Raw genomic sequence first — 25,573 nt, 5'->3', positions numbered from 1 at the left:
AAGGATGATAAACAAATCCTTCACAAACCAATGGAGAGGTCAAAGCCTCATAGAATGAGAAGACAGTGCCTTTGGATGGTATTGGTTGCGTTTTATATGCTAACCAACATGATGGGGTGTAGCACTTTTAAAATCCTGTGAGAGGAGAGTAGCTACCATAGAGCAAGAATAGGTATCAGAGGAAAAATGGACTCTTTTCAACCAAGCTTATCCTAAGTATTTGGGTGAGTAATATGAAACCTATTGTGCCAATCCACTGCATCAATGGTCATGTTTTCTGTTATTCCACAGGCATTATAACTTCAATCCAAATCAGATCTGACTTCACCTTGTCCTTTTTAGCACACCTTGAAACTGAACAATATTGCTCCTAACTCCTAAATTGTACATGATGGGAAAAATCTCAACACACTTTCATGGAAAACTTAACATAGCTGCTAAGGGAACCGCTAAGGAAAGAAAAGGTTATGAATTCCTTGTTGCACGAATCTCCTTGCTAGTAACTTCCACTGTAATTAGGAAACATGTGCCAGTATTGCTATACTTCCACTACACAGGATAGTGAATACTGAGACTCAATATACAGTAACTACCAGCTGTATAACTCCGAACATAAGACAGACTGTCTAGTTGTCTTTTGGTCACTGGAAGAATTGGACCGGAAGACGTTTATAATCTGCTTCTGAGATTTGGACCATTGCTTTAAACTATGGCTTTTGGAGATGGAAATAAGCTGTTGGGAGTTCAGAATTGCAGTTTCTTACTGATTCTCATTGCTGCTGCACTCTGAAAACATGGAATAGTGTGAGTTTGGACCATTGATAAAATATTGGCCTTTCGGAGTTAGATCATATCAGGCAGATCTAATGGAAATGATTGGCCTGCGAGATTGGATGACTAATGATTTGTCCAGATCCCAGTTGATAACTACATATGGCCCAGATTTGAATTTAACAATAAAATATGGTACAAATTTCAGCTAATTTCCAGAATTTAAATGAGTCATGGACACGAAAGGGTTTAAATGAGAAATGGAGAAGAGAGAGAGACAGAGAGAGAGAGAGAGAGGAGGCCGGGGTTGTTGCAATGTAGATTACATAAACGGCTGCAAGGAGATATAGTTTCTAATATTTAGGATCAGGTAGCAATCAGTGGCTGGTAAGTATGTGAGAGAGGAAAAATATGGAGCATTGAGGAGTGGAGAGTGGGAAGATAACCAAATCATTGAGAAAGGAAACATAAATGGAGAAGAGAAAATAGGAGAAAGAATAAATGCAATGCAATAGTAAGATAAAGAGAGAGGAGAAAAAGTGAGGGTGGGGAAGCCGTGAAATGATACACGGAGGAGAAAGAAAATACCTTATACAACAAGCGGACAGAGAGTCTTAGCTATCAATTTGGGGGGGGGGGGACCAAATTAATTACCCAAAGAAGTCGATCCAAAATTCATTCCGGAATCCAAGTTGTGGGTATGGGTGTCAACCAAGACAGTTCTTGGCAATATAGCGGCCCATACCCATACAGGTACCAAAGGTGTCAATGCCAAAAACATCCCATTCGGCTAACAGGACCAAACTTAGGTTCTGGTCTAACAAATACCCAGACAGGACGATTCCAGTTCCAATTCTTATACGGTACTACAAAAAAGGAAGAGGAACTCCACTCATGCTCCTAATGGGATGGTTCACTAGTGTTCTGGATTACTGGATTTTTCACTATCATGAAATCTAAGATGTCCCTTGCATCAGAAAGCAACTTAGAATATGAAACCATGATGAATTTCATGGTTTGACTTCTTCAAACTCCTAAGATAACATGCAAGCTTCTCAGAGTGGCATCTAAGAATCAATAATGACCGAATAAACAACCCAGTAATGGTTCTAATGTCATCATCAGGCAAGTTTATAGAAGCAGAAACCTTCAGGAAAAAAAAAATAACCACCCACATATACCATTCTACAGCCATAAAACTTTTGAACAAGAGAACATTGAATACAACATTTGAAATTGTAGTGGCAGTTCTAGGTCCATCCAGTAGCCAATCAGTATTTTAGAATGAGTAACATTGAGACCCATCCCATTTATTATTCAATACCAAAATCAGATCCCATACCAACCTATTTATTAATGGGACAATCCAAAGTCGGTTTGGTGTAAAGATTCCTGGTTCTGGCAGTTCTAGGGCCATCCGGTAGCCAATCAGTATTTTGGTATTAGTACCATAGAGACCACTCCCATTTATTATTCAATACCAAAATCAGATCCCCGTACCAACCCATTATTAATGGGACAATCCAAAGTCATTTTAGTGTGAGGATTCCTGGTTCTGATTCCAGATTGACACCATAATCCTGGTGGGAGGACAGTTACACAGATTTTTCATAGGTAAAAAAACGTAAATGGATATCCTAGAACGACTCAACCACTAAGACTTCCCTAACTAGACAACCTTAAGGAGTCCAAATTTCTTAAACTAACAACTTAGTATACGATAATAGTTTTCATGCACCCCCTCAAAACTCCACCTTTGGGCTTTATATTCAGTACCATTACAACAATAGAACCAAAAAACTGAAGACCCAAACCAAACCTATACTAAAAGTTAGGCCAGATTCAAACTCAGCCTTAAACCAGGCCTGCATTTAAAAGTTGTAGGTCGGAATTCAGACTTGCAGTTTCTTGCTGAGTCTCATTGAATCCTCACCTGAAAACAAGGAAATGTCAGTTGGACTTGGATGTTTAAAGGGAAAGGATTAACTATGTACCACCTCTTTGCATCCTCATCTTTCATTCACGGGTGAGGTGGTTAGCATTGGATCCAGCACCAGCTGGAAGCAATGTTTTAAATCTTAGTTTTGATGTCGGTTTCAACCAGGCCTACAAGCAAGATGAGCTAGTTCTTATTTTAAGATTTCCACACTAGGTTTCAACCTTGGGCCTCCTTGGGCTCTGTTCCAGCCACGCACAAAATCGAGACAACTCAGAGATCTCAATCAGTTTTGACGAAGATTTAGTTCCCAGGCTGCGGATAGGATTCCCACTCCACTCAGATACCTGGTAGTTCCTCCACTTAACAGACAGATCTTTTGAGATGCAAATCTTACATGGTAGCAGTGAAGCTTGTTGCATCTCTTCCACCTCATCCATTTCCAACTACCCATTCCAGATTCCAACGACAGACAGTTTGGACAAAGAGGGGGAATGTTAATCCCATGTCAACCGCGAATCCTAATATAGTTGTGAACACCCTGCTCTCATTAAATCAGTCAGAATTTACATATTTAAATTGGCATTTGTAATGCTTTGATGGAAGACAATGCCAAAACTGTCTACCTTTATCGCTATGTAAATTCCACCTTGTGTTCCATCTTTACTTTCAACAGAGGTTATAGTAGGTAAGTATATCTGGTCCAGTTATAGCACTGACGAAATTACCACAGGGAGATGTTTCTCAAATAGGTCAAGGCGAAGCCATTCTAGAATCGATCAAATAGGTGGGTTCACTTCATGTACCACTCGGGATTTCTAGATTTTCAAAGACAGTGATTGGGGGTTGATCTGCATCTACATGCTGTCAAGGAGGAGTATCACGCATCTCCTTTCTCCATAAGAAGGTTTCTTAAGCAATTCAGAAAAGAACTGAGGAGAATGGGAGAAATGATCATCATACCGAGATTCTAATATGTGGAACCAAAACTTGGTTTGGATGGTACTAAATATCTGTTCGGTGTAGCAATTGATGGTGTCTTGAAATAAGAAGAGCGTTGGAAGGGGCACTTCAGCCAGTGAGCAGGTTACAAGGAATAATCTAGGTCTTTTGAATTACAAAAGGAGAAAGAAAGGGTAATTAGAAAGGGTGAGTCTCAGTACAATGTAAGGTGGCTCCATCGCAACCTAGTGGTCTTGATATCGAGAGGCAAAATAGAATCTCCAAGAAGTAGAGGTAAGGCTGTGTCTCCAAACCTTGCAGTGGTGGGACTCTCGTGAACTAGGTCTGCCCTTAGAAGAGAAGGTAGTTCATGTGTTCTGAATTACAAGGGGAAAGAAAGGTACTTCCCAAGGTAATCAGTAAACAAGCTTGGACTTTGGAATAGGGGAATTTGAGTAAATATAGGCCAAATACGAGTAACTGAATAAAATTTTCCCAGTTCAAAACAATCTTTGCTTACATTATAGTCAAAAAACCTCAAACTTTAAGGAAATAATTATCAGTATCACATCTTATATGACATAACCAAAGAATTAAACATATACCCAGAGATATCTACATTAGGGACTTAACAGTGAGAAATGAGAATGAATCAAAACTGAAATCGCTCATATTCCATTTCAGGCAATACTGATGCAAACTAAAGGTAGAACTCCACTACAAACAACTTATGCTTTGGGCATGTTACTCTAGTTTAGAATCAGATTCAAAGTTCTTAATTCGACACCTTATAGCAAAGAGAAATTAAGCGCCGGGGGGGGGGGGGGGGAAAGAAAATTGTGAGATGGATAAACCAACAAAAACAATAAAAGGCAAATCCATTGAAGAACAGGAGTACACGAAAAGTAATAAACAACAAATCCAGGCTGACAATGATTCAGGTACAGGAGAAAGCTCAACCAAATAAGGATACAGTAATTTTCGTATTTCTAACAATACCTACATCAAATGGAGTTTATAGAGGTAGCCGGTCAAATTCAACAACGAATTAACCCATACATAGTCACATTCTTATCCCATAACCAAACACAAATCCAGCAGTGGGTTCTACAGTAACCATATCCAACAGGAGAACTGCTTGAATCACAATAAAGCTTATTAGCTATAAGCTGAAAGCCTGGAAAACCAATACGAAAATCTAGTATTCTGATTTAATCTTCAAAGCTTTGATCTTAAGCCTGTACCTTGGAGCCCTAGGGATAACCTGACTTGGACCCATATGCAACTGGCCGGGACTGTTGGTGAGGGGAGGACCATCGTCGTAAATATGCCCAACAGAATGACCACAGCTTTTGCAGTTGATCTTGGTTCTATTCCTCTGAATTCCCCAATAATTTACAGATTCGAAGAAAGGCATCAACTTGTCTTCTTTCTCAAATTTGAATTTGGTCTCGTCGATCCTGGCAAAAGAGAGAGTACCCTTGTTTCCGGCCTCAAAATAGAAATCGGGAGGAAAAAGTTCATTGGTCATTAGATTCAAATTAGCTTCGCATTCCCCACAGGCGTAAATTGAATCCATCGATTGAAAAGATGTCCGCAAAAGATCAAAGAACAACTCAGTTGGTAATGGCCAATCCCTGGAAGGATCGCTAATGCGACTCCCCGCGGTAAGATGAACTCCCTTCTCAGTGGAGAGCCCTATGGGTTTGACCATTGTGGACCCATTTTCTAATATTTAATTCTGAGTGGAGAGCTCGTAGGTTCGGCCATGAGGGACGATATTTTTAAGATTGTAAAAAATACCAGTTCGGCAGTTTCCCCAAAAAAAATATTCAAATTACATATCACTAACTCCCATTTAACTCTCTAACTCCATAGGGCGAAGAAACCTTTTTTATTACTTTTAGTTTGGTAAAAACTCCATGCGATAAGATGTATACTTTTTAAGTAGAGAAGCCCTAGGTTTGACCATTGTATACCCATTTTCTAATATTTAATTCTTAGTGGAGATGTTGTAGGTTCCGCCATTAGGGAGGATATTTTTAGGATTGTAAAAAGTACCAGTTCGGCAGTTCCCCCACGAAAAAAATATTCAAATTACAGATTATACATTTTAGTGAGGCTTAAACTTTAGATTGCATGTTTTTGTGTCTTAAATTACTGATTGCACATTCTTAAACTTACAAATTGCACTAATCACTTTCCTTAGTGAAATGTCAATCTTACCCTCATCTTGGTATAATAACCAATCTACTCCCATTTAAACTCTCTCACACCCAATCTTTAAGTGGGTGAAGGAACCCATCTTTTACTTACACCTTGTTGAATATGGCTCATGTATCACATTGTGTTGTCTACAAACACAAGGTCAGCGAAGACCGCCTTGGAGGGTGTGGGGACAGCGCTCTTGTAGCTTGTAGAGGGTCCATGTTTCTATGGGCCTCGAAAAAAATTTACAGTTTGGGCTTGAGCCCATGAATAGAAATTGGCTTAGAACCTTTCTAAAGGGCTTTACAGTCTTGGTTACATGAATTAGAAGATTTCAAATATCTAGAGATCTCAAATCTATGGAGTTATAATTTATAAAATTAGATGTTTGGTTGTGGAATGAAATCTGTGGATTCATCTAAAAAACTATTTGATCGACGTGATTTTTGTGAATGTGTAAGGGCCTGTTTGGTTACATGAGTCTGGAGATTTCAAATATCTAGAGATTTCAAATCTATAGACTTCAAATCTATGGAATCATAATTTATAAAATTAAGTGTTTGGTTGTGGAATGAAATCTATGGATTCATCTTAAAAAACTATTTGATCGACGTGATTTTTGTGAATGTAATCAGTATCAACGTATAGTCTTTTTTGAAATATCTGGATTTCACCCCTTACCCATAAATCTACAGATTCACCTTTTTACACTAAAAACGTGAATCTGAAGATTTCATGAATCTATAGATTTTTACCTCCACTACGAGGCATCGAGATGGAGGTGATGGAGAAAACATGACATGCATGATTTATATGCTTACAAGTAAAAATATTATAATAACCATAGCGGAAACATTAATCTATTGACAAGGGATAAAAACTCAAAATAATAGATCATCTTATGGCAATTAGAACTTTGATTATATTTATCATTAAGTACAGTCATTCGTATTCCAAAATTACATCAACTACTAAAATGAACATTTACTATTATATACAAACTATTAAAATACATACTTAATTATAACTAATCTTAACAAACTCAAATAGCTAGCATGATCAAAGAGACATTGGCCCCTCTTTTGTGAATCTAAATTGAATTCGGGATGGGTTTTTTTGCACTTTGTAAAAGTTGGTGAACTCAACAACTCTAATTGCCAAGGTATCCAAACCTTTTAACAACTATATTTCCAATAATGAGAGATGTCACAGTAGCACAATTGCAAACATCATTAGTGCACGCAAGAAGAAATCAACAATAAATGAGTTCGACTTTTATTTGTTACAACTGAGATTAAAATATTTAACACGTTCACCCGCATCAATCTTTTTTTTTTTTGTAAAAACACCCGCATCAATCATGGCAGTGAAAAAGATATCATCAATACGAACCCACACAGTCAAGATATTATAAAGCATACCCAAGAATATTGTTGTGATTTGTTTCCAACAATCCGTCATATATACACAAATAACCGAGTTTGAATCTTATTATTATAGGGGCTCTCCTAATGAGCGTCCAATAAATTATAAGATTCAATCACGTAGTATATTTTAATTCAATTATCTAAATATTTTAAATAAATTCTTTAAAATTAAAATATTACATGTGATTAAATCCTATAATTCATTAGTAGGATGAAAGGTTTCCTCTCAAGAGATGAGCCAAATATCGAATAACCTCTCATTATTAATGTTTTAATGATTCATAGTTGACTGAAACTCTTCACTCATGGGCAATCTTAATAATGCGAGGCCTTTTTTCATTTTTTGTAAACCATTTTTATTCAAATCAACTAGTGGTTACAAATATTATATAAGTTTTTCGAATGCCCTTAGTATTATATAAGCTTTCAATGTTTTGAAAGGCAACAATTCATCAATATATGTTTCATGTTCATTATATGGGCAAGTGACATACTACAATGACATATGACATACAAATATCATTTACATGGTTCTTGGATGTACTTTTTTTTTTTTTTGGTATCTTCCTGTAACCGCTTAGTCGCTTAGATGGACATCTAATTTTTGGTATATTAGCACCTTTCAAGATGGTCTCTTTTACTTCTCAAGCGGTGGTCTTAGATATTCGGCTCTTTGTAGCTAATTTTTATGTATTTTTCTATCTTTTGTTCCTACAGAGGATAATGTAATGGTCAATAGTCTAACAAAGGTGGCCCTGTCGATTATGGAAGAGAGGTGTTGGCGTATTACCCAAGATATAGAGGGTGTATATAATATAAATATTATGTGTTTTTAATATATTGTATCTATCATTTCATATCAAAATTATATTATTGTGTGTAATAATCATATATTGTATTTATTTGTAGACTCTATATTACTATATCAGAAAGAGAAGATTTAATTATAAATATGTAATGACTAATTCAATAGAAGTAATCTTGTTGATATAAATCCATGTAATGACTGAAGCTCATAGCTAGCAGAGTTGAACCCTCTATCTTGGGTGACAATTTATTATTTGTATTCAAAATTATCTTATTGTGTTTTATAATCATATATTGTATTTATTATAGTGCTTCGATATTACTATATCAGAAAGAGAAGATGCTAGTTTAATTATAAATATATAATGACTAATTCAAGGGTCGAACTCAAGACCTCTATTGAGAAGTATGGATTTTTACCACTCAACCAACCCTCATTAACTATAGTGCTTCCCTTTATTGCACAATTTGAACGAGGAAAAGCACAAGCCCCACAACTTTTAGAGATCACGATCGGATTTTTATTTGCGGTTGTGATTTTGCCATGTCAACCAAATTTAAATGAATGGTTGAGATTCAAACAAGGAAGCTTTATATGTAAATTTTTTTTTTTTTTGTCAATGGAAGGATAGTGGAATGGTTAAGAACGTCACCTCTCAGTGGAGAGATTGTGGGGTTTGTTTTTTTGTTTGGTCTAAAACATAATTACACAACAACAAACAAAGAACAACACACAAACCCATGAATAACAAACTCCTGTGCCGATGAACACGATAAATGTCACTCCACTCTACTCGGGCACAGTGAGAGCCCTCCGGGCTAGGTAGTGGGCAAGCCCATTACAATCCCTAGAAATAGCAACAATCCCAAGAGAGATTATGGACGGTATATGTAATATCTCCATCCCCAATTTCCCTATATATAAAGCGCTTTTAGTACAAAAAAAAATATTAATTTTATTTCTTTTTACATTTTAAAAATAAAAAAATTTTAATTTCCAATACAAGTACCTCATTCATCAATTACCCAAAACTATCTCTCATTTTGTCGTCTCACGAGAAATCAGGCACTCTGCTGACATAACCCAGTCACCGGAACGCCGGAGCTTCGAAGGTGGGTGACGGTGAAAAACGCTCAGTATTTACATTAACTAAATAATAAGAGCAACTTCGGCATCGCAGAGAATGGAAAGCTCAAACGCTTTCTTGACTAATCCGTTTCATTGCTTGCAGAAAGTCACTTGCCTGCTCGTAGCGTTCTCGATTCGTTTCATTTGAGTTTTTCCTCTCTCCATCTTCTTTCCAGCAGTATCAGTACCAGTACGTAGAAGAGGGGAAAACAAAGATCCCTGAAAGTATCAAATATTGATGTTTTCAGAAGATACAGACCTTAAGGAGACGAAAATCGCAAAGAAGATCTACAAATTCAGAGGAAGAAAAGAAAGGTCTTCTTCAGCGAACCCAAAATGGAAGAAAAGCGATCTGCAGACGCGCAGCCAAAAGAAGAAAAGGCCTTCCTTAGAAGAACTCTCCCTCACTCTCTCTCTCTTTTGTAATTTTAGTTCTATGGAGACTTGTGACTTGAAAGAAAGGGCAAAGACTATCAAAACACTCATGCTCCTATGTTTTTGAAAAGAAAGGTTACGATGGTTCCAAGGTGGATATCTGGTCTTGTGGTCTTTTTATCCAAATCTCATGAAAATGTTGTTGCCGAGTGGTCTTTTCATGTGTTGAATGCTGGTTATTTTCCCTCGATGATCCAAATCTCATGAAAATGTACAAGAAGATCTACAGAGGACAACAACTTTACATGGGTTCGGTTTTAGTTAGGGTAAATACAGTTTCTCATCGTCGAAGCTCAGGCATTCCGCGAGAAGACGAAATGAGAGAGGGATTTTGGGTAATTGGTAATGGAGGGACTTGGTTTGTAAATTAAGAAAATGTACCCTTAAAATGTAAAAGATTTTTTTTTTTTTTTTTTTTTACTCAGTGCTTTTATAATACTGAAAATGGGATCCAACCCAAGATTTTTTCATTGAGAAGTATAGATCTTTTAACGCTTAACTATTTTTTTTTTACTGGTGCTTTTATAATACTGAAAATGGGATCCAACCCAAGATTTTTCCACTGAGAAGTATAGATCTTTACCGCTCAACCAATCCTACATTGATAAGAAAAAATTAATATTTATATATATATTTTTGTTGTTTGAATCTCAACCATTCATTTAAATTTCGTTGATGTGATAAAATCACAACCGTTAGCGCTGTTCCGAATAAAAATCCCGACATGTATACTACGCACCCTGCGTACGTTAAGCTACTTCAGGAGAGGGCGGTTGACGAACTGCGTGCAAGGCGCTTAGGGCGGCTTTTATTGCTATAAATACCTCCCTTGCGATTTCATTTCGTTAGTTTCGTTCGTCGAGCTCTCGTATGCTCTTCTTCCTGGGTCTGGAGGAGGCTAATGGAGAAAAAAAAACAACAAAAGTTAAATAAGTTGAAAATTCAAATTGGAAACTGAACTGAATTGTAGAAGACGGATAGCTCGCGGGCACTTCTCTTCCTTCTGTCATCACCTGAAACCCTAGTTTCGTCTATTTCTGCATTTTTTTTTTCAGTTGATTTATTTCTCTATTGATCGTTCGGATGGATACGCGATACCAGTTTTCCCCTGCCGAGGTGAAGAAAGTACGCCGAGTTCAGTTCGGCATACTAAGTCCCGATGAAATCGTAATTTTTCATGACACTCGCCTCTGTTCTGATTACTTTGTTTTTTAGGGTTTTTGGTTTGATTTCGCTTAATGGTTTTGTAATGATTCCGTTTTATGTTTTACCCGCAGAGGCAAATGTCAGTTGTGCAGATTGAGCACAGCGAAACGACTGAGAAGGGGAAGCCGAAGCCTGGTGGCTTGAGCGACCCTCGACTCGGTACCATTGATCGGAAGGTGAAGTGTGATACCTGTAATGCAAGTATGGCGGAGTGTCCTGGGCATTTTGGACACCTTGAGCTGGCTAAGCCTATGTACCATATCGGATTCCTGAAGACTGTACTCAGTGTCATGCGATGTGTTTGCTTCAATTGTTCTAAAATCCTTATCGATCAGGTACCCATGGCTGGTTATCTCTCTACATTAGCTTTATTTGATGCAATTTTGATGGGTTCTTCAACACGTGTTTTGGGTCGGTCTTATCCAATTTCCTTGAGAAAGGGTTGAAGTTTGTGCACTGGAGGGGTTATATGTGCATAATGTTATTCTACAGACCACCTTATGTCTAGTGGCCTACCTATAAGATGTCCTTGAAGCTATCTATCATGCTTTCGAGGCTTATTGAAGAAACTATGATACTTGTCCTGCAATCATTTTGTGGTTATTGGGATAAGCATTTACTGCTTACTCGTAGTTGCCAGAGTAGCTTTCTCCCATTTTTGAAGTTGGGGATCAGCTATGGTTAGCTGTTAGGTTTTTTGGTCTCTCCCTTAACTGTGTTTTAAATTTTTGTCACATCTCATTTTTCAAGGACTGACAAAAAAGATCTCTTCTAAGATTTGGTAAAAGATTATTCCAGCACATTCCTTACTAATTTGTGGACATAGTGCATGGATATGTAAGTAGTTTTATCAGATAAGGCCACCTTCGGATGCCAACAATGGCTATAATTCTTTGGGCTGACTCCTGGTTGGTGAAATGCGAGAGGGTTAGAAGAAATCTAAGCGTGTTATTTAGTTGATTTGTGAGGAGGCTGGGGTTTGTTTAGCAGATTTATGATGTTAGCTCGCTCTGTGATGGCTTCACTATAGAATGATCCTTAAGTATGCTAAGAGATTAGGTTCATAAACTCAGTCAAAATCAGCACTGAATGAAAGGAAAAAAAAGGTCCAGACCAAAAGATTTGATATCTAGTGGTCAGAAACTCAAATGAAGAGAAATTTTGTTTGAAGGTCTGATTTTTTAGAGGGGAAATCCTCAAAAGATGAGCCTGATCTGATATTCGGTATGTATTTTTTGACTTTTCATAGTAGGGATAGGATCTTTTAAGGCAGAATTCCAAAATTAACTACTGATAGAAGGTCTTAATGGGCTCAAAACATTAATTAAGTCCATCAGAACATCAATGATTCCTGCAATGATACTAGGATACTAACCTGAAACTGTAGAGTGCATCTTATCTTAAAATAAAGTTGAACCAGAATAACCTGAAATACGACCAAAAAATATCAACACAATAACCAAAATATACCGTATGGGTGTTTTGGATACTATTCAATTAAAACTATTAAATTAGATTTGGAACCACAGATGGCAACAATGGAGAAATTGAAATTCCTAGAAGTAGATCATTTTTTCAGTTGGCTGGACTAAACCCGTTTGGCATCCTAAACGAAGATTAACCGGGTCCAAGTTTAAATTTCATCCAGTTGGATACTTTGGCGTTATCCAGTTACTTCGCAAATCCGTGTTACTTTCACAAATTTTTAAAGTTGGAACTTAAAATTTGGTTAGTACAGAGGTGATGGACTTCTAATTCACTTCTATAGTTTTGGACCATGGTTAGGGAACTTCTCATTTATATATATCTATATATAGTGTATAATCATCGATTCCTAGAATTGAACGGATTGACAACTAACAGTGTCCTGTGGTGGTAATTGGTCCCTTCCATTTTCTCGCTCTCCCTGCTTCAAGTTCATCCTTTCCAAATTGGCTCTTTTAATCATTGGATATTTGGGTTCTTTCTTCTTCTGCCTCTTTTGTGGCTGACGTCGTTTGATATGAGGTGGTGATGGCAGCCTCAAAACTGAAAGTTGAACACCTATGCATTGTATTAGTGTGTGAGTTTGGACATAGTTCATATGTTATAAGCAACCCATCGGTGTTTGGGATCAAGCTTGAATCAGTTAGAAGTTCTAATCCGAAATTCAGGTGTGTTTGCTGGTCTGCCGCTTCTACTGTCTTCAGAGATTTGTTTCTCATTTAATGGTTGTTGATTCGACCTACTGTTAATCATTGACAAGAAGTCTAAAGTATTGGGGTTCCATTTTGAATTTGATGTTGGGAGAATTCCATATGGAGGAGTTCTTCTAGATTAACTAAGTTTTGATTCTGCCGTCCATGTAGCAATAGTAAGGTTGAACAGGAAGTGTTGAACTCTCATATTCTGCCACTTATGATTATGCCCTTACTTCTTAATCTGTTTTATTCTTTTTCCCACTGCTATCTTAAATAATGTATGTAGCCCTATTCATGTGTTTGCTTCCATTGGAGGCTGTAACGTTCCCATTCACTTGTTGGATCGAAGCCGTTACTTTCAAATAAATTTGTTTCAATTGTTTGGATTGGCTTACAAGAAGAGAACTGAATATTTTGGGGGAGGGGGGATTTGATGCGTAGATAATATTAATTGGAAGATAAAATTCCAGCCGATAGTTAAACCTTCTCAGTTTGTACTGAGATGGGAGGCTTTTTTACCTCAAATCGTCCTAACCTCTCAACTCTTGGCCCCTACAACTTCCTTTGCTGAGAGATTCATATTTGAAATCTCAGATCTTTCTATTGTGAACATCAATTTCTATTTCAGGTTATTGTTTCCAAATTAATAGTCAACTCTGGGAACCCGAGTTAGTTGATCTTAAGACGGTTAGATGTTGCAACCTTGCTTCTGGCTTTTCAGGCTTGTCCATTCTTGGTGTCAGAATACTAACTCGTCAATCCAATAACATTTTGATAACTTCACCCTGAGACGGGTTGTATGGAACAAGCTATACCTTCTGAATACATATGGTATTCCTCATCCCTTAGCCGTCAATAGGTTGAGAACAACCTCAATTGTCATTTTGAACTTCTTCTCTCTTAATTTCCGAAATTGCCTCCTACCTCTCATACCTCTTTTGCCCCAAAGTTTCTTTTTTGTTGAGTAAATGGTAGTGGCCTTTGCCATTCTATTTACCAAGTAAATGGTTGGCTGCGGGATTGTTACTCCCATTGCATAGTGATCTATTAAGGCATGTTGCTTAGAACATAACGATCCCTAACAGGGCTTTAAAAAAATACTGGATGCATCGTAGCTTCTGACAAAACAGATGCAATTCTCTCTGTTTCCCACTCTTGTTCTATATCATTAATTCATTTGGATTTTTTTATTTTATTTTGTTTTGTTCCTTCAATTCTGAAACCAATATTATTGTTGCTTAAGTTATCTAACTGTAATGGATTCTTCAGGAAGATTCCAAGTTTAAGCAAGCTCTTCGAATTAGAAACCCTAAACATAGACTGAGGAAGATTTTGGATACCTGTAAGAATAAGACTAAATGTGAAGGTGGCGACGACATTAATGTTGAAGGTCAAGAATCTGAGGAACCTGTGAAGAAGGGTCCCGGGGGCTGTGGGGCTCAACAACCGAAGCTTACCATTGAAGGGATGAAAATGATTGCAGAATATAAGGCCCAGAGGAAGAAAAACGATGACCAGGATCAGCTTCCTGAACCTGTTGAAAGAAAACAGCAGCTTTCTGCAGAAAGGGTAACTCATTCTGCAAATACTTTTTGTTATGTTTCCTCATGCTTGCCATATATTCTTCATGCTTTTTCTGCTGAAGTTCGGTTATACTAACATTCTGATGTATGTTCCAGGTCCTAAGTGTTCTAAAGAGGGTGAGTGATGAAGACTGTCTAACATTAGGACTGAATCCTGAATTTGCCCGCCCAGATTGGATGATTTTACAAGTTCTTCCAATTCCACCTCCTCCTGTGAGACCTTCTGTCATGATGGATACTTCGTCAAGGAGTGAGGCAAGCTCTTCCCCTCTCTTTTTGCATAAAAGCCATCTTAATTTTGAAATTTTAGCTCAAGGACCGCATTAGATGCTGTTGTGGACTTGTTGTTTTTTTATTTTATTTTATATTTTTTATAAAGGGGTTTAGTTGATGATCAATGGATGGTATTTAGGTTATTTTCTTCTTTTCCTTTTTTTTTTTTTATAATTATTTGGGGGGGGGGGGGTGTTGGTAGAAGATGGCATCTAGGTTTTGAACAATATTCAAGATGACAGATGTCAGTTTATTTGTTCTGTTTTGTCAAGGGATTCGATGCAATTATATTAGTTTGTCTTGGAAATTTTTTTACTCTGTTTTTCTTTCCTTGTATCAGGATGATTTAACCCATCAATTGGCAATGATCATTAGACACAATGAGAACCTGAGGAGACAGGAGAGAAATGGAGCTCCTGCACATATCATCTCAGAATTTGCCCAGTTATTGCAATTTCACATAGCCACATATTTTGATAATGAGCTTCCAGGTCAGCCCAGGGTATGTATTCTTGTATATACTTCCATTCGTTGATTGGTAATTTCATTTTTGATTAGGATCATTTGAGAATCTTGGTTATTGTTCAGGCTACACAGCGTTCTGGGAGGCCCATTAAATCAATATGTAGCAGACTGAAGGCGAAGGAAGGCCGGATTAGGGGTAACTTGATGGGAAAGCGTGTAGATTTTTCAGCACGGACAGTCATTACACCAGATCCAACCATCAACATTGACCAGCTGGGGGTGCCATGGAGTATTGCTTTAAATTTAACATATCCAGAAACTGTGACTCCATATAACATTGAAAGGTATGAGATTTTTCAGTGCATAATATAAGTACCTTTACAATTTGTGTGCTTATTTTGTTTGTTATTGATTAATCCTTACACTTACCAGGTTGAAAGAACTTGTTGAATTTGGGCCTCACCCTCCACCTGGGAAAACTGGTGCCAAGTACATCATTAGAGAAGATGGACAGAGGCTAGACCTTCGGTACTTGAAGAAAAGTAGCGATCACCATCTGGAGCTTGGTTACAAGGCAAGTTATTGCTCAGAACTTTTATTTAGACGTTGTTGATTGTTCCTACTTCTTTTAAGTTCTTTGAACTTGAAACATCTCGGTTGCAGGTTGAGAGACACCTACAGGATGGAGATTTTGTTCTTTTTAATCGACAACCTAGTCTTCATAAAATGTCTATAATGGGACACAGAATCAAGATTATGCCATACTCGACATTTCGTTTGAATTTGTCAGTGACTTCGCCATACAATGCTGATTTTGACGGGGATGAAATGAACATGCATGTTCCTCAGTCATTTGAAACAAGGGCTGAAGTCTTGGAGCTGATGATGGTACCCAAATGTATTGTGTCACCTCAATCAAATAGGCCTGTTATGGGCATTGTCCAGGATACACTGTTAGGATGCCGTAAGATTACCAAACGTGACACATTCATTGAGAAGGTGATGGCAGTAGCCAGCTTGCTGTTTGTTCTTTGCTTCCTTTGCTGTTCTATGTTTTTTTTATGATGCTTCTGAGTTTGATTTTTCCTTGGAACTTTGCAGGATGTTTTTATGAATATCTTGATGTGGTGGGAGGATTTTGATGGAAAAATTCCTGCTCCTGCAATTCTGAAGCCTAAGCCCCTTTGGACAGGAAAGCAAGTGTTTAATCTTATCATTCCAAAGCAGATAAATCTCATTACGTTAGCTGCTTGGCACTCAGAGTCCGAAACGGGATTTATAACTCCAGGTGATACTCAAGTTCGAATAGAGAAAGGGGAGCTTTTAACTGGCACCCTCTGTAAAAAGACACTTGGAACGTCGGGTGGAAGTCTTATTCATGTCATCTGGTATGTTTTGTTATTTGGAGGCGGGAAACCTTAATGATTGGTACTCTAGTTTTCATACTTGTTTATTTGTACAGGGAAGAGGTTGGTCCAGATGCAGCCCGCAAATTTTTGGGACATACTCAATGGCTTGTTAACTATTGGCTTCTGCAGAATGCTTTTAGTATTGGAATTGGGGACACGATTGCTGATGCTTCAACCATGGAAAAAATCAATGAGACAATTTCTAAAGCAAAGAACGAAGTGAAAGAACTTATTAGGGCTGCTCACAATAAGGAGCTGGAACCTGAACCTGGTCGAACTATGATGGATTCATTTGAAAACAGAGTCAACCAGGTCTGTGGGTGAAAAATCAACCCTGCATCCCCCCACCCCACCCCCCTGCCCAAAAAAAATAGATAAAAAGAAAATTTTCAATAGCTGCAAGCCTGCACTATTAGGTTTTGTATTTTCTGACTAGTGTCTTGTTGCCAGGTGTTAAACAAAGCTCGTGATGATGCTGGTAATAGTGCCCAGAAGAGTTTGTCGGAGAGTAACAATCTCAAGGCAATGGTTACTGCAGGGTCAAAGGGTAGTTTCATTAACATTTCACAAATGACTGCATGTGTCGGACAACAGAATGTTGAAGGTAAACGTATTCCATTTGGGTTCATAGATCGAACATTGCCCCATTTCACCAAGGATGACTATGGGCCCGAAAGTCGTGGCTTTGTGGAGAACTCGTATTTGCGTGGGTTGACTCCTCAGGAGTTCTTTTTCCATGCTATGGGTGGTAGAGAAGGTTTGATTGATACTGCAGTCAAGACTTCTGAAACTGGGTATATCCAAAGGCGACTTGTGAAGGCTATGGAGGATATAATGGTAAAGTATGATGGGACTGTCAGGAACTCATTGGGGGATGTTATCCAGTTTCTTTATGGAGAAGATGGTATGGATGCTGTTTGGATCGAAAAACAGAAATTGGACTCCCTGAAAATGAAGAAATCTGAATTTAATAAGGTTTTCAGATATGAGATTGATGATGAAAACTGGAACCCCAGTTATATGTTACCAGAACACGTTGAAGATCTAAAGACCATCAGGGAGTTCCGCAATGTCTTTGATGCAGAAGTTCAGAAACTGGAAGCAGATAGGTACCAGCTTGGCACAGAGATCACCACGACGGGTGATAACGCCTGGCCTATGCCAGTGAACCTCAAGAGGCTTATATGGAATGCGCAGAAGACATTCAAGGTTGATTTGAGGCGACCATCTGATATGCATCCCATGGAGATCGTGGAGGCTGTTGATAAACTTCAGGAGAGGCTGAAGGTTGTTCCTGGTGATGATTTTCTGAGTATGGAAGCCCAGAAAAATGCCACCCTTTTTTTCAACATCTTGCTTCGTAGCACATTTGCCAGTAAAAGGGTGTTGAAAGAATACAGGCTTACCCGTGAAGCATTCGAGTGGGTTATTGGTGAGATAGAATCTCGCTTCTTACAGTCACTAGTTGCCCCAGGAGAGATGATTGGTTGTGTAGCTGCTCAATCCATTGGTGAGCCTGCTACTCAAATGACTTTGAACACCTTCCATTATGCTGGTGTGAGTGCCAAGAATGTCACTTTGGGTGTTCCCAGGCTGAGGGAAATTATTAATGTTGCGAAGAAAATCAAGACTCCTTCACTGTCTGTTTACCTGAAGCCTGAAGTGAACAAGACAAAAGAGAGGGCGAAGAATGTACAATGTGCTCTGGAATACACTACCCTGCGGAGTGTAACCCAAGCTACTGAAGTGTGGTATGATCCAGACCCAATGAGCACCATAATTGAGGAGGATTTTGATTTTGTGAAGTCCTACTATGAGATGCCAGATGAAGAGGTTGCCCCTGAGAAAATTTCTCCATGGCTTCTTCGGATCGAGTTAAATCGTGAGATGATGGTGGATAAAAAATTGAGTATGGCTGATATAGCAGAGAAGATTAATGTCGAGTTTGATGATGATTTGACTTGTATATTTAATGACGACAATGCTGAAAAGCTGATCCTCCGCATCCGCATAATGAATGATGAGGCTCCGAAGGGTGAATTACAGGATGAGTCTGCCGAGGATGATGTTTTCCTTAAAAAGATCGAGAGTAATATGCTGACTGAAATGGCTCTTCGTGGTATCCCAGATATTAATAAAGTTTTTATTAAGTCAGGAAAATTGAATAGATTTGATGAGAATGAAGGGTTTAAGCCAGAAGTCGAGTGGATGCTGGATACTGAAGGTGTTAATCTTTTAGCTGTTATGTGTCATGAGGACGTAGATGCCACACGGACAACTAGTAACCACTTGATTGAAGTGATTGAAGTTTTGGGAATCGAGGCTGTTCGTCGAGCACTGCTAGATGAGTTAAGAGTCGTTATATCATTTGATGGATCTTATGTGAACTATAGGCACCTGGCCATCCTCTGTGATACCATGACCTATCGGGGTCACCTGATGGCCATCACCCGTCATGGTATTAATCGGAATGATACTGGGCCAATGATGAGATGCTCATTTGAAGAAACTGTGGACATCCTTCTCGATGCGGCTGTTTATGCTGAAACAGATCATCTCAGGGGTGTTACAGAGAATATAATGCTAGGTCAGCTTGCTCCAATCGGAACTGGTGATTGTGCCTTGTATCTGAATGATCAAATGTTGCAGCAAGCCATTGAACTCCAACTCCCTAGTTATATGGAAGGTTTGGATTTTGGCATGACACCTTCCCGGTCGCCAATTACAGGAACTCCATATAATGAAGGAATGATGTCACCAAGTTATTTGCTGAGCCCAAATATTCGTTCTTCACCTATATCGGATGCCCAATTTTCTCCTTATGTAGGTGGCATGGCCTTCTCGCCTACCTCATCTCCAGGCTATAGTCCATCTTCTCCTGGATACAGTCCCACATCTCCGGGCTACAGCCCCACATCACCAGGTTATAGCCCCACATCACCAGGTTATAGCCCCACTTCACCGACATACAGCCCCAGCTCTCCTGGTTACAGTCCAACCAGCCCTGCATATTCTCCTACAAGTCCATCTTATTCCCCTACTTCACCCAGTTATAGCCCTACCTCACCGAGCTACAGCCCTACCTCTCCTAGTTATAGCCCTTCTTCTCCCAGTTACAGCCCTACCTCTCCTGCCTATAGTCCTACTTCTCCGGCCTATAGCCCGACATCTCCTGCATACAGCCCCACCTCACCATCTTATAGCCCAACCTCACCCTCGTACAGCCCAACCTCGCCATCATACAGCCCGACCTCGCCATCATACAGCCCGACCTCTCCATCATACAGCCCAACTTCTCCGTCATACAGCCCAACCTCTCCTGCATATAGCCCTACCTCTCCGGGTTACAGTCCGACATCACCAAGTTACAGTCCGACATCTCCAAGCTACAGTCCTACATCGCCAAGTTACAATCCTCCATCGGCAAAATACAGTCCGTCACTGGCATACTCACCTAGTAGCCCGCGGCTGTCACCCTCCAGTCCGTATAGCCAGTCTTCTCCAAATTACAGGTTTGTAATGTGCTGGTTTCTGTACTATTTACTATGTTAGACAGCTTTATGCCTGATCCAAATAACAAATTAACTGAACTCAGATTCAGCTAATGCAAGTTAGCTAGTTTTTACTAGGATTTTTTTTGTTGTATTTGTTACTCTCTCTCTTTTGGGCTCTTTAATCTTTGTAGTGGATTGTTTAGTATCTTCTGTAAGTTGTTCTCAACTTTTTCCCCTTCGTTTGGCAGTCCGACATCACCATCGTATTCGCCAACTTCTCCATCTTATTCCCCACCAAGTCCAACGTATAGTCCTAGCAGGTAAGCTCAATTTTCTCACTTTTTCATGTGCGGTTTAGTTTCATTGGTATGTTGCATGTTTCCTTCTTATTGGTGAGTATATACATTTATCATTGTCTTCCATTTTCTTTATGAATTCTTTTACAACCCTGGGACTTCAAAATTGTTGCTGGCATGGTATGTATGTTAATTTGGAAGAGGAAATTGGACAGGCACACTAGATAAAGAGATTAACTTCAAGATTAAGTAGTTTCAAAATTGGTTGACACCCTGCAAGTTTATGTTTGGAATGGTCTATGTAATCCCCCTAGTCAGTTACTGCTGATGCAGTCTCAGGAGAAAATAAAACAGAACTTCCTAAAATTCGCTGAAGTCATTTTGTCTTCTCTCTATGTTTCCGATTATGTTTTTTTGATATTTAAGCAGTAATATTTTTTTTCAATCATGTGTCTTTAGAGAAGGCCTTACCACCCCTCCTGCAGCTCCTATTTAACTGGCAACACCCCCTCCTTCTCTTGCTCTCAGTCACACCTCCGTTACTTCTCTGCCCCTCTCCGTCATCCCTTCCATTCCATACCATGTTGCCCCCTCCTGTCCATTTGAGTTGCCGACGGCAACCCAGCCACTTCTTAGCCCAGTTTGCACTGGATGGGAAATAGCAGCAGCCTGGCTGTTAGAACTAGTTTGTCATTCCCAAGGAAGCTTCTTTTCTGGAGATGGTTTCCAGTACTGACCTTACCGTTTACTAATTGATTTGAAAACACAGATCCAGATTCTGATCAGTAACAGAATATTGGGTTGGGTTCAAGTTCGTAGCAGGTTGGTTGTGGCCTAAATTGAGGACCCTTGAGGCCATATAGTCCATATTTATTCCTGTGAAAGAATACAAAACAAAGATGGAACTTGTTTTTCCCGTCCCCTACATGCGGATAAAAAAAACCTAGTTGTTTTGGGTTACAAGGGATGGGTATTGCCTCTGCATACTAAAAGGTTAAAGCTATTTACTGGATCGTTAAGAACGCATTTCCTTGTAGAATAAGGGAATAGAATTGATCTCTTCGATTGGCAATTGCATTTGCTTGTGAACTAAATTCTGCAATTTATATGTTCATCTTTTGCAGTCCATACAATTCTGGTGCTAGTCCAGATTACAGCCCTAGTTCTCCTCAGTACAGGTAAGCCGTCCAACTTGGTTATTCTCTCGTATATTTGAGCCAGTTATTTTGGAAGCGAATGAAACTGAGGTAGTTAGTTACCTTGGATTTACCTAACTCTTCTTCCATTTAAATGCAGTCCGAGTGCAGGTTATTCACCAACTGCACCAGGTTATTCACCTTCATCTACTAGCCAGTACACCCCGCAGGCCAACAAAGATGAAGGGAGTACCCGCTGAAGAATGCATATTCTGCAGTAGATAGAAAATCTGATTTAGATTTGGAAAACTATGCAGGCTTTCAAAACTCGGAGATCTTGTCTTTGAGGAATATTGGGATTTGTTGGTTGTATTTGTTTCCATGTAGGAGCCGGGACCAGATGTAGACCCCGGATCAAAGATTTGGAAGAATGGTTTACTGGGAATGGTGGGATAGTTAAACTGACTGTGTCCTTCTAAAACTGTTGTAGAAAACCATTATGAAAACCGAACTGTTGGGAAGCGTCGCTGACCTAGTGTACCATATTCTTCTATTCCCATTTATATATGATTGTTACAATCTTAGTTACTACTGTATGTGGAAAGAAATTCTGGATTCAAGTTTAGGAATCGCTCCAGGGAAAATCTGGGTGAAGAGATCTGAATACCAAATGAAAGGTTTAAAAGGTGACGGGGCTGTCCCTTCTCCTTTAGCCCATGTCAGGAGATCACTTCATCTGACATTTGAGAGTTATCTCCGTCAACGGTGACCTCAGAACAACATAAAGGCTTGGTTTTTGCTGCCAGAAAGAAAGAGGCTTAGGTTTTTGGTTTTGCAGAGAAAATTATCATTCAACAACATTGACAAAATTCCTGTTAAAATGACTATATTTAACTAATCTTACCTGTCTATTAGGTCCTAAAATCCTTTGACACAACCACTGTTGGAGATGAAGACTGCTGTCAATAGCCCCCATTTCTCTCTGAATTGGAGTGGTGGTGTGTGGTTTTCTCCTCCCCAGCTGAAAGAGTTGAGGAAGTTCTAGTCTACCCCATCAACGTGCAGAGGAGTTCACAAGATTAAGGCGTCACTCTCCCTCTTTGTCTTGTATCTTCTTCTTTCCTTAGTTCATTTTTTACATTTTTGTTTTTCATTAGTGTTATGGATTTCCATTTTTCTTTTTTCATCGTTACTCTCCATCATTGGTCTTCATCCCCTGCAGTGGTGGTGCCAAGGATTTTAAGGCCTAATGAAACCATATATTTTTAGGGTAATTATCACTTACCTCTTCTCTTACTTCCAAGTGTCTAAGTGACACTTGGACCTCTTCTTAGTTAGATAACATCATAAATTGGTAAAGTTATCAAATACCTCCTTCTAGTAATTTTTTCCTTTAAATTGTACTTTTACTGTTAAATACTTTTTAAAATTTTCAGATTAACTACTAAGGTAATAAAGGTGTTTTGAGTTATTAATAATAATACTATTTGAAGGTAATTTAGAATTTAAACTAAAATATATTTTTAATTTAGGGTAATTTTAGAAAAATATTTAGCGGTAAAGTTAGAAATTAATGAAAAAACTGATAGAAGGGAGACATTAACAAAAAAAACTGATAAAAAAGAGACATTGAATAACTTTGCTAAATAAGAGAGGAGGTAAGTAATATTATTTAATTAACAGGGTCCAAGTGTTATTTGGTCAACTAGCAAAAGAAGTAAGTGATTTTTTTTTGGAGCTAGTTTTAGTGGAGGTTAAATGTCTGGAGGATAGAAAAGTCACTCTTTTAATTAGATTTGTAAATTCAAACATAATTTAGTCAGTTTTGTTGATGAAAAGACATTGAATGGTTAATTTTATTTTTAAAAAAAGGAAAAAAAAACCCCAAAAACTTGCTAATCATGTTAAGACTTAAGATCTTCAATTTTAGCTTGAAAATTGAGATACATGCTTAAATTGAAGATACGATGATTTCAAGAAAATGAGGAAAGTGTGGAATCTACAAAATATTTTACTTGAACTGGGCTGATGTTAGCCATGCTGCAAATGTCCCAAAAATACTTGCACGGTGGCAAAATGCCAAACAAGCATCACAAAGCTAATGGCTTGGTTTAAAGTCATATCCATCCTCCGTTTTCTTGATAGTGATATCTTGCCAAGAAAAAGATCTCATACTGGTAGCAGTGATTGCTTTAATGATGGAAGTTGAAATCTTCTTCCTAATGGCTTAACTCTTAAATCCGGGTTCACATTCTCTGGTTTTCTACAATTCTCCTTAATAATTGATTACGATACATAACAATTAATTATCCAAGGGTCACAATTAAAACCTAATTAGAACTGAACCTAATAAGCCCTAAAATTAAGCCTCAAGAAAAGAAGAAACCTCTGGGTTTTTTTTCTTCCAGATTTGGCGAGCATCTAGAATAACTAGTGAATTGCAACTCGTTGGTCTTTGCAGCGATAATGCTTTTTGCTGGTTGGTTCCATTATCACAAAACTGCTCCAAAATTGGCTTGGTTCCAAAATGTAGAATCTATATTGAATCACCATTTGGCAGGGTTACTAGGACTTGGGTTTCTTTCTTGGGTGGGACACAAGTCCATATATCTCTACCGGTCAACCAATTTCTAGATGCTGGAGTAGATCCTAAAGAAATCCCACATCCTTATGAATTTATCTTGAATTGGGAAATTAGGAGAAAATTTAAGAATTTATTAGATTCAATTCTTAGTTGGATTTTAATTCTGACCTTGAATAATTGACTGCCAGATGTTACAATCCTAAATAGGAATTATAAAAAATTACAATGAGTGGAAATTGTAGAGAATGTAAACCCCTCAAATATTTCATAGTCCATTAGAAACCAACAAAGAAAGATGTCATATCATATGGTATTCATATTTATCAATATCGTTTGCCTACCATATTAGAAAGAGTTTTTTTTTTTTGGCTAAGAAGTTGAAAAACTTCATTCATGAACTTGAAAGAAAGAAATACAACAAATATATGTATGAAAAATACAAGATTCGATTCGAATCAAAGAATGAAAATTAACCAAATTGTCCTACATCCAATAGACAGGATCATCCAAGCTAAGGGATGGGTCGAGCCCAATAAACTCTTAGAATAAATATTGTATCAATCACATCAACAATTAAACACAAGGGATATAACATACGAATCCTCCATTACAAAAGTCCAAATAAGTGACGCGCCACAAAGGCTGACGAACATGCCACAAGGACCTGTTTGGGGATACAAAGACACTTTTAGGGCTTGTTTGGTTATATGAGTTTGAAGATTTCAAATCTATGGAGTCATAATATATAAAATTAACTCTTTGGTTAACCGAATATGTGGAATGAAATCTGTGGATTCATATGTGAATGTGCAAATGTTTAATATTTTTATAGTAAAGATGATATCTTTGAACCAACGGGGGTTGGTCCAAGTGGTAGGTAGTTTGGTCCGCTTAAGTAAGGTTCCGTTATCGAAACGTTGTGGATGCAAAAAATTCCCGTTGGGAGATTCACACACACCACAACCAGGTGTGCGACCCGGGTCGAACACCTGATTAGTCAGGGCAAAGCCTTGGAAACCGAGGTGGCAACCAAAAAAAAAAATCTTTGGATTTCACCCCATATCCATAAATCTGCAAATTCACGTTAGTGTAAAAAAAATAGAACTCTAGATTTCATGAATTTAGGGCTTGGTTCTAGTGTCAGAAATTCCAAAATTTGAGATTTCAAATCTAGATTTCAAACCACATCGAATCAATAACTGTTGGTAGTTTGAATTTTGGAATGAAATTTATAGATTTATCTTAAAAAATATATCGAAATGGGTAAAAAGAAGAGTCAAGGCAATCTCGCA

General features: G+C 38.3%; 2 protein-coding genes across 2 annotated transcripts; one reads left to right on the top strand and one right to left on the bottom strand.

Annotated features, from left to right (window-relative positions):
* Positions 1-4,478: 4,478 nt before the first annotated feature.
* On the bottom strand, positions 4,479-5,278 carry LOC149017473 (uncharacterized protein At4g08330, chloroplastic-like). The gene has a single exon (XM_089151809.1). It carries the CDS (start codon positions 5,226-5,228, stop codon positions 4,848-4,850), a length of 381 nt encoding a protein of 126 aa, XP_089007935.1. The 5' UTR covers positions 5,229-5,278; the 3' UTR covers positions 4,479-4,847.
* Positions 5,279-10,506: 5,228 nt separating this feature from the next.
* Positions 10,507-22,679, top strand: NRPB1 (RNA polymerase II large subunit). The gene is made up of 14 exons (XM_089151806.1): positions 10,507-10,822; positions 10,933-11,196; positions 14,311-14,610; positions 14,721-14,879; positions 15,238-15,399; positions 15,486-15,706; positions 15,795-15,936; positions 16,026-16,361; positions 16,464-16,750; positions 16,825-17,083; positions 17,222-20,283; positions 20,514-20,585; positions 21,686-21,739; positions 21,858-22,679. The coding sequence occupies exons 1-14, from the start codon at positions 10,739-10,741 to the stop codon at positions 21,955-21,957; spliced, it is 5,502 nt and encodes a 1,833-aa protein (XP_089007932.1). The 5' UTR covers positions 10,507-10,738; the 3' UTR covers positions 21,958-22,679.
* The last annotated feature ends 2,894 nt before the right edge of the window (positions 22,680-25,573 follow it).

This window comes from Hakea prostrata, chromosome 4 (assembly GCF_041222555.1).
Source record: "Hakea prostrata isolate BN-2017 chromosome 4, UWA_Hpros_2, whole genome shotgun sequence".
NCBI lineage: Eukaryota > Viridiplantae > Streptophyta > Magnoliopsida > Proteales > Proteaceae > Hakea > Hakea prostrata.
This window is presented reverse-complemented; position numbering and strand designations above follow the sequence as displayed.

What these genes read in the sequence shown, in the direction of transcription:
- LOC149017473 (XM_089151809.1), bottom strand. Translation starts at nt 5,228, where the DNA reads ATGGATTCAATTTACGCCTGTGGGGAATGCGAAGCTAATTTGAATCTA.
- NRPB1 (XM_089151806.1), top strand. Translation starts at nt 10,739, where the DNA reads ATGGATACGCGATACCAGTTTTCCCCTGCCGAGGTGAAGAAAGTACGC. An exon ending in ACTCCATATAACATTGAAAG is followed by an intron (nt 15,707 to 15,794) that starts GTATGAGATTTT and finishes TACACTTACCAG; the next exon opens with GTTGAAAGAACTTGTTGAAT. An exon ending in ATCTGGAGCTTGGTTACAAG is followed by an intron (nt 15,937 to 16,025) that starts GCAAGTTATTGC and finishes TCTCGGTTGCAG; the next exon opens with GTTGAGAGACACCTACAGGA.